Source organism: Oncorhynchus mykiss, chromosome 18, assembly GCF_013265735.2.
Source record: "Oncorhynchus mykiss isolate Arlee chromosome 18, USDA_OmykA_1.1, whole genome shotgun sequence".
Classification (NCBI taxonomy): Eukaryota; Metazoa; Chordata; class Actinopteri; order Salmoniformes; family Salmonidae; genus Oncorhynchus; species Oncorhynchus mykiss.
The window spans coordinates 47424205-47435189 of NC_048582.1; the positions used below are offsets into that span (position 1 = coordinate 47424205).

The window sequence follows — 10985 nt, forward strand, 5'->3', positions numbered from 1 at the left end:
CCTGGCGAAGGGGTGGAGGGAGGATACTGGGCTCATTCATTCATGGCCAAGTTGTTCCTTTTTTTTTTGTGGGAAACCAATCCGCCCTGACTGTTTTGTTGGCATTCTTTAGCTATAGGTTTCATTCTCCCCACCGACGGCATAACTTAGTTATGGGCCTCCGTAGTGACGTCTCGTGTTCTTTTTCCTGCTCAGCTTGTGTACCATTCCTCAAAGGGTCACATTTTAATAAGTTGCGTTGGTTCAAATGATTTTATTTAGGAGTTCAGTGATTGCAAATTTAAAGATGGAAATAAATGTATGAATGTCCTAAGTTTGGTTTCTTACAAGCCCTCCCCCTCTCTCTCCAGCCCCCCAGCCCTATGGACCATGTAGGGAAGATGCGGGGCTCGGGGTACGGTGGAGCCAACCCCTACTCCCAGCAGCAAGGCCAGGGGCAGGGCCCTCCTCCTCCAGGGGCCCAACAGGGTGCCTCCTACTCAGGCCAGGGCTATGGACCCCCGGGGCCTCAAAGGTATCCTATGGGCATGCAGGGACGCACCCCCACCGGCATGGCTGGCATGCAATACGGACAACAGGTTGGTAATGCTGTCGATCCTTCTAGCTCTCTCTCTCTCGCTCGCTCTGTCTCTCTCTCTCTCTCGCTCTGTCTCGCTCTCTCAGCACACTCTTAAGATCATAACACTGCCATGCAGTCACAGCTTAAACAGCTCTGTTAGTTTAGAGACACACAGACAGGCCTGTTGGGTGTTATAGGCACCCTGTAGAGGAGGCGAGTCCTGTCTCATTGTTACCTGTCTCAGACAACAGCCACTTCAGGTGGGTTTGATGCAGGACTTTGTGTTTTCTTTGAATGGTTAAGAGGGTCAGGGCCCTGCTAGACATCACAGGGCTTTTTCCTCAGTGGACTTAAAAGGGCAGCTAGTGAAGAGTATTGCTATTGAATCCTCTTAATATTGCCTAATGTAGAAAAATATTTTACGTTTCATGCTAACCGCTGAGTGTGATTTGTTTTTCATGAAAAACAATTTGTCATTTTTGTGCATTTTGTAATATATTGTATTTTGCCAGTTGTGTGTGCAGGGCTGGATCTCAATAGGACTCAAATCACTGTCCTTATGTAGACCAGAGGATTCTACTTCTGTTTCCTGTGGGCTCCATTTAATGTGCCTGCGGACCCTGCTGCCCACAGCCACTAAATCTGTGACTACATTGCGGTTTGTCCTCTCTAGATGGCCGGCTTTGGGCAGCAGGGTCCAGGGGGCTTCGGTCAGCAGAGCCAGGGCTACTACAGCCAGCACGGCCCCCCACCACACGCTGGCCAGCAGCAGGCCCCCTACCCCCAGCAGGTCCACCCCTCCCAGGGCCAAGGGCCTCCGCAAGGGGGTCCACCCCAGGCACAGCCACCCTACAACCAGGGACCAACCCAGCCCCCGCAGCAGCCGGGGCCCCAGCAGGGCCAGTCCGGGCCCAGCTACCCTCAGCAGCAAGGACCCCCGGGGCAGCAGCCTCCACAGCAGCAACCCCCCTCGCAGCAGCAAGGACCCCCGCAGCAGCAGCAAGATAGGGCGGCCCCTCCACAGGCCCAGCCACTCCCAGGCCATCAACAACCCCCAGTCCACCAGCCACCCCCCGGCCACCAATCCTCTCCGGGCCCCCAGGGCCAACACCCATCTCCAAGTCACAGTGGACCCCCACAGCAGCAGGGTCAGTCTCAGCAGGGCCAGCCCTCACCCTACTCCCAGACCCCACCCCTGCAGCAGCAGGGTCAGTCTCAGCAGGGCCAGCCCTCACCCTACTCCCAGACCCCACCCCTGCAGCAGCAGTCGCCCTTCCATGGGTTTCCACCTCCGCCACAGGTAAAACATCACCTATCCGTCTAGGGTCTAGGCATTAGCTTGGGAAGCTTACTCAGGCTTTCAGGGTTCCTCACTTTACACACATTCATGTATTTGTCCTCGCCCTCTTTCCTCCCTCTCTCTTCAGGAGCTCTCCCAGGACTCGTTCAGCTCCCAGTCCAGTGCTCCCCCCTCCAACCAGCCCACGACTTCCAACAAGAGTGGCACAGAGGACAGCATGCAGGGACGGCCTTCTAGTTTACCAGTAAGCACTCTCAACACACACTACCCGTCTGTCACTCAACACACACGTACATACACACAATCTACCACACTACAACAACCTCTACCTCCTTAAGTTGTCCACTCAGCAGTCATCTTTTCCCAGCACCTTATTTAACATATTCACGTCCTCCGGCCCAGTCCTCTCTGTTGGACTGCTGGCTGTGTTGACCTTGATTATTCATATGGTGGTCGGCTGGAACACACAAGTCCGTGTTTATTGGCGGTGAGTCTTGAGCGTGGGGGGGGGGGGGGGGGGGGGAATCACCTCCCTTTCTCCTGGGTTGACAGCTGTTCTGAGGTGAGCGTTCCGTTCACACTCCACGGTGAGGGAAAGGGTTGGTTGGTGGAGCTTTTGGGAGGCCAGAGGATAGATGGGCCTGAAAGGCTGTACTGAACCACAATCAACCTGTCTCGATAAGCAGGTGAAAACATATTCATGAGGGAAACAAAAGGTACTGAAACCAACAACAAAACATGGTGATCCTTTTCACTTTGAAATGGACCTTTTTATTTCACCCCTATTTAATTAGCAAATGCTTAGTATTTCCAATCTGGGAATAGATCAACTAAGCTAAATGATTATGAAACTGAATGGTTTTGAACTCTGACTACTCTCTCTGTGTGAACGAGCGTGACGGTATAGCAGGAGACCCTATCTGTGCTTGTTTCTAGGTTTAGACAGAGAACACGTCTGCAGGGAAACATTACATTGTTAATGAGAGGGAGGGAGGGGAGTGAGGAAGTGCAAGCAGATGACTTAAATAGGGAGAGGAGGGAGAGAGAGATTTCAGTGCCAGTGGGGGATGTCCTCAGGATGTTTCCCTCTTTTAAAAAATGTATTTATACATTTATTTCTTTATCTCCGGGCTCAGCCATTGGCCAAGGAGGTTATTTGTGTCCCGGGGATTCCCCCATCGGCTGTGTGTGATTGGCTATGAGAGCCATTAATCTGGCAGTGGTCTGAACCATCAGATTGCTCACTGCCAGCCCACCCCTACCTTCCCCTGTGCACATGACACAGTGTGCAGATTAGTCAACATTAACCATGCTGCCTTTCAGCCAGACACCCAGCCAGGCAGGCAGACAACACCTCAGCCAGAACAGTACAGATGCAACACTGGCAGCCTCAGCCATATCATAATAGCCAGTGTTGCCTTAGCCAATGCCAACAGATAGCCCAAGCAGAACAGAGCACGTTGGTAGTTGATCATTGTGTCAGGTACGTAGGTTTAGGAGAGCTCAGATCTACTGCCTTTTAAAATCAGACTTTGAAAAACATAATTGTTCACACTGTGGCCATTTCTGTTTTGGTTTCACCATAACATGATGGACATTAAGTTTAGCAGGGCAACACCACCTCAGCCAGTGCACATCCAGACGGGGCTGTCTGGCTGTCAGCACCTGGCTCAGTCTGTTCTGGTATGCTGCGTATTCCTGTGGGAACTCAGAAGTCTAACTGACGGTAGGTAGTCCTGGTTGAAGAACAACTACAACAAGCAGCATGAGAAAGGGGGAAACAGCCGGCTGGCAGCAAGGCTGAAACCAGCCGGACGAGTTGAGCTGCTTCCTTGTTTGTTTTCAGCCGGGTAGCTAACTGAACTACACACACTCTCTCTGTCTTACTGTTGAGCTCATCATACTGTGTTGTTCCCCATACTGCGTTTATTCTGTTCACTTCACTTTAATTATTTTAATAACGTTTCCCTATTCTGTTTGAAATGCATCAGCTGATGCTGTTCCAGTGTAGGCACACACACACACACACACACACACACACTCTCCCCTTTCTGGTGAACACATTCTTAGAGTACTGTTTCCCACCAATGACCTCTCATCTAATCCAAGGTACTCAAGTTCAAATGAACACTACATGACCAAAAGTATGTGGACACCTCGTCAAACATCTCATTCCAAAATCATGGGCATTAATATGGAGTTGGTCCCCCCTTTGCTGTTATAACAGCCTCCACTCTTCTGGGAAGGCTTTTCATTAAATGTTGGAACATTGCTGCTATAACAGCCTCCACTCTTCTGGGAAGGCTTTCCAGTAGATGTTGGAACATTGCTGCTATAACAGCCTCCACTCTTCTGGGAAGGCTTTCCAGTAGATGTTGGAACATTGCTGCTATAACAGCCTCCACTCTTCTGGGAAGGCTTTCCAGTAGATGTTGGAACATTGCTGCTATAACAGCCTCCACTCTTCTGGGAAGGCTTTCCACTAGATGTCAGAACATTGCTGCAGGGACTTCCTTTCAGCCACAAGCATTAGGGAGGTCGGGCACTGATGTTGGGTGATTAGGTCTGGCTCGCAGTCAGCATTCCAGTTCATCCCAAAGGTGTTCGATGGGGTTGAGGTCAGGGCTCTGTGCAGGCCAGTTCAGTTCTTCCACACTGATCTTGACAAACCATTTCTGTATGGACCTCGCTTAGTGCACAGGCTTTGTCATGCTGAAACAGGAAAGGGCCTTCCCCAAACTGTTGCCACATAGTTGGAAGCATAGAATCATCTGGAATGTGTATGCTGTAGTGTTAAAATATCCCTTCACTGGAACTAAGGGGCCTGAACCATGAAAAACAGATATGACACTTGGCATTCAGGCCAAATAGTTCAATATTGGTTTCATCAGACCTGTTTTAGATCTGTTTTAGAATAAGGCTGTAACTTAACAACATGTGGAAAAAGAGACCGGGTCTGAATACTTAATGACCCCTATGACACTGTACGTGTGTGTCTGTCGTTGTGTTGGGGGCTGTGTTGTGTAGAAGACTCGGTGTGTCTGTCGTTGTGTTGGGGGCTGTGTTGTGTAGCGTGTGTGTCTGTCGTTGTGCTGGGGGCTGTGTTGTGTAGAAGACTCGGTGTGTCTGTCGTTGTGTTGGGGGCTGTGTTGTGTAGAGGACACGGTGTGTCTGTCGTTGTGTTGGGGGCTGTGTTGTGTAGAGGACTCAGTGTCTGTCGTTGTGTTGGGGCTGTGTTGTGTAGAAGACTCAGTGTCTGTCGTTGTGTTGGGGGCTGTGTTGTGTAGCGTGTGTGTCTGTTGTTGTGTTGGGGGCTGTGTTGTGTAGAGGACTCGGTGTGTCTGTCGTTGTGTTGGGGGCTGTGTTGTGTAGAAGACTCGGTGTGTCTGTCGTTGTGTTGGGGGCTGTGTTGTGTAGAAGACTCGGTGTGTCTGTTGTGTTGGGGGCTGTGTTGTGTAGAGGACTCGGTGTGTCTGTCGCTGTGTTGGGGGCTGTGTTGTGTAGAAGACTCGGTGTGTCTGTCGTTGTGTTGGGGGCTGTGATGTGTAGAGGACTCAGTGTGTCTGTCGTTGTGTTGGGGGCTGTGATGTGTAGCGTGTGTGTCAGTGAGAGAGGAAAGCCCAATTAGCCCTGAGATTCCTTCACACAGGAGTTCCAGTAGCTTGCGTCACCGTTAAGGTGTCGGCTGGTGCCTAGCAGAACTCAGCTAGGAGTGTGCTTGCTCATTCCCTTAAAATACATTCGCTTGAGGTGTGTTCATTTTGAGATGCCGTAGCCAGTATACTCTTCCTCAAAATAGACAGAATTAATCGAAGATAATTCAAGAACTCGGGTAATTAATTTTGACATTTTTGCAGAGGAGATGTTTGAGCTTGGTGCAGTATTTCTCACTTAAAACGATTAGTCTCTTGTTGAATGACAAGACTTTATTGAAGAACCCATACTGTTGACCAATCACCATCGAGGAGGCGTCGACTTCGGCTACCAACATCCAAAAACAAACAAATGTCACACAATGTTGTCATATGAGCAGACTCTTCCGGACTGTTTCGGCTGGGATGCATGGAGACGCCTTTAGTGGTCCACCCTTATCTCCCAAACAGACCCCCATGACTTCTAGTGTCTGTGTCAAGTCCTTTCCCCTCTCCAGCAGAAGAACTTGTTGTTGCTCCACTGCTCTGGAGCAGTCTGCACCGCTAGGCCGGGTCACTTTGTCTTCTCTCCAACCCTGCCCAGCTCCAACCCTTTTTTTGCCTAGGAGGCAATGTAACCAGTCACAGCCCTCTTGGTAATACTTACTTTTACCCTCTGTAAATCAGCTTTTGAAACGCCGCTCGCCTCAGCCTTGTTTTGCGAGCTTCTCTGCTCTGCCTGTCGTTGCAGTATTCAGTTTCCTGGCGTGTTTCCTGTTGCTATTCTGGGGCCAGAGCTTCCTGTGCCTACGTGTCTTATTCAGATTCCTGGGCTGACTGAGAGCGACAGTTTCTCTACTTGTTTTCTCTCTCTCACCCCCTCCCCTCTCTGCTCCATCTCATTCTGCCTCCCTCTCTCCTTCCCCCGTCTGCACATAGGTGATTTTTAATTCATGTACTTGAGAAAGTTCAATCTGCTGACTAAGTGTGTTTGGATTTGCCTCAGTGAATTGTTTTGGAGCTGGTAGACCCAGCCTGCCTCTTGCTGTTGTGGACACACGTGTTCTCACGCTCTCTCTCATAAGCTCACCCCTCCCTCCACCTCCCTCAATTTCTGCTGGGCTGAGCTAGTCTTGCAGCACCTTCCTCTCCTCTCTGCTCCCTCTTCCTATGTGGTGTTTGCTTGGACGGGGAATTTAGATGCCCCAAAAACAGCTTGTGATTTTGATTTTAAAGTAATGCTCTTTTAGATGAAATCACCTTTGTTTTTCTGCTCTGAGAAACAGTAGTTGTGTCGGTCAGTTGAAGTGCTTTGGCAGTGCCCTCGTCTACTTTGGGTTGTTCCTGGGTGTCTGTCATCGGTGGGAGGGGCGTTGCTCTGGAGAAGCAGGCAGACGGGCGGGCAGGCAGGCAGGCAGACATACTCCATTTATATTTGTCACATGCTCTGAATAGTCTAGTGAGTGAGTAGGGTCAGTGCAAGATAGTTCAGGTACCGTTACTTTACTATTTGTCAGTCTTATGGCTTGGGGGTAGAAGCTGTCTCAGCCTGTTGGTCTGAGAGCTGGTGCTCCGGTATCGTGTATGGCTTTGGTGGCTGGTATCTGGCAGACAAGCTGTGGTCCTCCCTCCCAGCCCCTAGTATCAGGCAGGCTAGGCTAGGCAGGCTAGACTATTTATTTCAGGAATAAACATGACCCATCCGTGCTCTAAGCATAATCATCAGAAATCAGAAAAGAACAGCTGAGCAATATTGATTTAGTTTATTATGTTGTTTAAAACAGTTTTAATAGCAATCTGTTATCTTTTCATACGATGTCCCCTTCCCACGTTCCTCCTCAACCTTGTCCATGAATTACAATCCCCATATGGTCTCCTGTATTAAGTAGCAGGCTAGTGGTGGTCTCGGGGGAGATGGGTCTGGGAAGGGACTAGGAACATACCTTTTTAGAGTATTAGGGGTTCAGAGTAGCCTTGTCTAGAGGAGAGATCAGCACCTCGGTTTGGGCGTTACCGGCCCTGCTACCTTACCTGCCCTCAGGGCAGAAACTAGGGACTGGGATGAGTTTAAATTGAATTGCATGTTGACATAATCCCCTGCTTGAATATTTGTATTTTCTACGATTGTTTAGGTGGACGCCTCAGTAATGTGTTGTGGTGGATTGTATAGCGTGTGGTTGTGGTTGGCTTTGTGTTGTACTGCTACCATTTGGTTGAATGAGTTTCTCTTGCTGTAGACTTGTGTTTCTGTAATGGTAATGGCTGCTGTGCTGTATGAGGCTGGGGCCTGCCTCTTCTCCTCTTCCTCTCTTTCTCCACTGTGGGATGGGAGTGCCACCTTATGGTGGAGCTCAGCCTAGCCAACCCAGAGCTGGGGCTGTGTTTCTCTCTACACCCACCCTGGCCTACCCAGAACACCCTTCCCCCGTCCCTGTACGCAGGGGGACATCCCATACCCTCTACCCTGACCATGAAGGGTCACCCTGTACGCAGGGGACATCCCGTACCCTCTACCCGGACCATGAAGGGTCACCCTGTACGCAGGGGACATCCCGTACCCTCTACCCTGACCATGAAGGGTCACCCTGTACGCAGGGGATATCCCGTACCCTCTACCCTGACCATGAAGGGTCACCCCGGCCTATTGCTGGTGTCCGAAGGTGGAGCCACATACTCACAGAAAGGCATATCTGAAAATAGATAGTTGTTGTGATATTAAACTGTAAAACGTCTGCAGTCGTCATGGTACTACTGTGATTGTATGGGTCCAGCTGGTGGATCTGTGGGGTGAAATCATGTGAGATGCTGTTTGATACTGAAATGGGGTCATGGGAAAAGTCATTTCACCTCTTCTAAGGAGACCAGAGACACACATTACGTGTAGTAACGGGAGGGGCGTGTAGTAGCGGGAGGGGCGTGTAGTATTCACTTAGTAGACCAGCACTATGACTGATGTGTGTAATTAAAGTGTGTGTGTGCAGAGCTGGGAGGGAGGAAGCCTTTGGTCTGTTTGAGCTTCCTGTAACAATGACAGAGTAGCTGACTGCACCATGACCCCGGCAGGCTCACAGGGAGGGGGGAGGAGGGGGAGGGGTGGTGTCTGCACTGATGTGGAAACGCATGTGGAGTATGGTTACCATGGCAGCCCTAGAGACGCAGCAACAAAAAATAATGGTATTTCTACCCCCCTCGTCTGTGTGAGTGTGTGAGAGAGAGATCCTCTTTGTGTACAGGGGACTGAGAACAGGAAGCTTGACAGGCGGTGAGTGGATGAGCTAGCGAAAGAGTGAGAAAGAAAGCCACAGGGAAATGGAGAGAGACGTGGTTCATTGAGAGTCGGTGACTGGGAGCTGAACTCTTCCAGGACCCCAGACCCTGTTCCAGTACCGGCTCTGACCCGGTCACAGCCCAGCCTCCAGATAGCAGCTCAGTTACATGACCTTACTGACTGCCCGGTGACATCATAGCACACTAACCACCTCCACTTCCCCCGACTTTCTGCTTCTCTTGGGCTGTGCCTGAAATGGCACCCTATTCCATATATAGTGCACTACTTTTGACCTCGGCCCATAGAGCTCTGGTCAAAAGTAGTGCTCTAAATAGGGAATACGGTACCATTGGGGACTGCCGTTGTATAAAAAGACTGTCGAGTAGACAAATGGCCTGGAGTTTAGCTTGATGGATTTAGTGAAGTAATCTGTAAGTGGAATACATTCAAGTGTGAATGGAACTGGGATGGAAGCAGGAGACTGAAGCAGTATGGCAATGCTAGTGGCTGCCTTACACACTGCACGGCTACTTAATATGTGAAATTAGCCTCTTAAGACTGGACCTTAGGGGTTTTAAGTTTGTTGTTGACGTTTCTGTGTGTTTTTCTATTTTAGTTTGTCCGTTTTCTCGCTGTGAAAGATGGAATCAGGCTCTATGGAAGTTCCCATGTTAGCTGGAAACACAACATGCCCGTCACCGAGCAGAGAAGGAGATGCAGCACTGGCCTCCTCTCTCTCCCATGTTGCTTAGCCTGACTACATAACATATCTGGGTTGTTGTTGGGGCTCGCGCAGAGGTCTTGTGTTTTTTTTTGTAGAAAATAGCCTTTGCCCCCCAGCCCCTCTTTCCTCAACCATGTCCTCTCTACTCATTCATTCACCCTCCCCCTCTTCATTCACCCTCCCCCTCTTCATTCACCCTCCCCCTTTTCATTCACCCTCACCCTCTTCATTCACCCTCACCCTCTCCCCTCACCCTCTCCCCTCTCACGCTCTCGGTTCGCCCTCTCTCTCTCGGTTCGCCCTCTGTCTCGCGCTCTCTCTCTCTCTCTCTCGGGGCGCTCGCTCTCTCTCTCTCTCTCGGGGCGCTCTCTCTCTCGGGGCGCTCGCTCTTTCTCTCTCGGGGCTCTCGCTCTCTCTCTCTCTTTCGGGGCGCTCGCTCTCTCTCTCTCTTTCGGGGCGCTCGCTCTCTCTCTCTCTTTCGGGGCGCTCGCTCTCTCTCTCTCTTTCGGGGCGCTCGCTCTCTCTCTCTCTTTCGGGGCGCTCGCGCTCTCTCTCTCTCTCTTTCGGGGCGCTCGCTCTCTCTCTCTCTTTCGGGGCGCTCGCTCTCTCTCTCTCTCTCTCGGGGCGCTCGCTCTCTCTCTCTCTCTCTCGGGGCGCTCTCTCTCTCTTTCGGGGCGCTCGCGCTCTCTCTCTCTCTCTCTCGGGGCGCTCGCTCTCTCTCTCTCTCGGGGCGCTCTCTCTCTTTCGGGGCGCTCTCTCTCTCTCTCTCTCTCTCTCTCTCGGGGCGCTCGCTCTCTCGGGGCGCAGGTGGGGGAAATCGAGGTCAAAATGCAGGGGGTAAGGAGATGCAGATAGCAGAGGCTGGGCCTAGTCAGTCTAGAGATGGTGGTGTAGATGAGGCTGGGCCTAGTCAGGCTAGAGATGGTGGAGAAGCAGAGGCTGGGTCTAGTCAGGCTAGAGATGGTAGGGTAGTGGAGGCTGGGTCTAGTCAGGCTAGAGATGGTGGAGAAGCAGAGGCTGGGTCTAGTCAGGCTAGAGATGGTGGGGTAGCTGAGGCTGGGCCTAGACATGCTATGGAGGGTGGTGCAGATGATGCTGGGCCGAGTCATGCTATGGAGGGTGGTGCAGATAATGCTGGGCCGAGTCATGCTATGGAGGGTGGTGTAGCTGAGGCTGGCCCTAGTCATGCTATGGAGGGTGGTGTAGCTGAGGCTGGCCCTAGTCATGCTATGGAGGGTGGTGCAGATGATACTGCGTCTAGTCAGGTAATTCTAGTGGATGAGGAGAGTATAGTGGGGAAGTGTAAGAGATTAGGGGGGGAGGAGGAGGGTGTCAAGAGGAAAAAGAAAAAGGGTGTGGACAAAGGCACCATGGAAATGTTGCCTGTTGCTGTGGGTGAGGCCCTAACCAGAGAGAAAGGGCAGGTGGTCAGGGTGGGAGATAGAGAAGAGGAGGAAAGTGAGTCTGAGGAAGAGGATGAGGAGTTATTTTTTTCAGACTCC

General features: G+C 51.1%; 1 protein-coding gene across 2 annotated transcripts in view; it reads left to right on the forward strand.

The window, feature by feature from the left end:
* LOC110496395 (AT-rich interactive domain-containing protein 1A) overlaps positions 1-10985 on the forward strand; it is a 112150-nt gene that overhangs the window by 18668 nt on the left and 82497 nt on the right. For both annotated transcript variants that reach the window (XM_021572270.2, XM_021572271.2), the window contains exons 2-4: positions 351-578; positions 1233-1859; positions 1987-2103. In XM_021572270.2, the coding sequence (XP_021427945.2) occupies positions 351-578; positions 1233-1859; positions 1987-2103 (972 nt within the window). The remainder of the gene's footprint in view (positions 1-350; positions 579-1232; positions 1860-1986; positions 2104-10985) is intronic.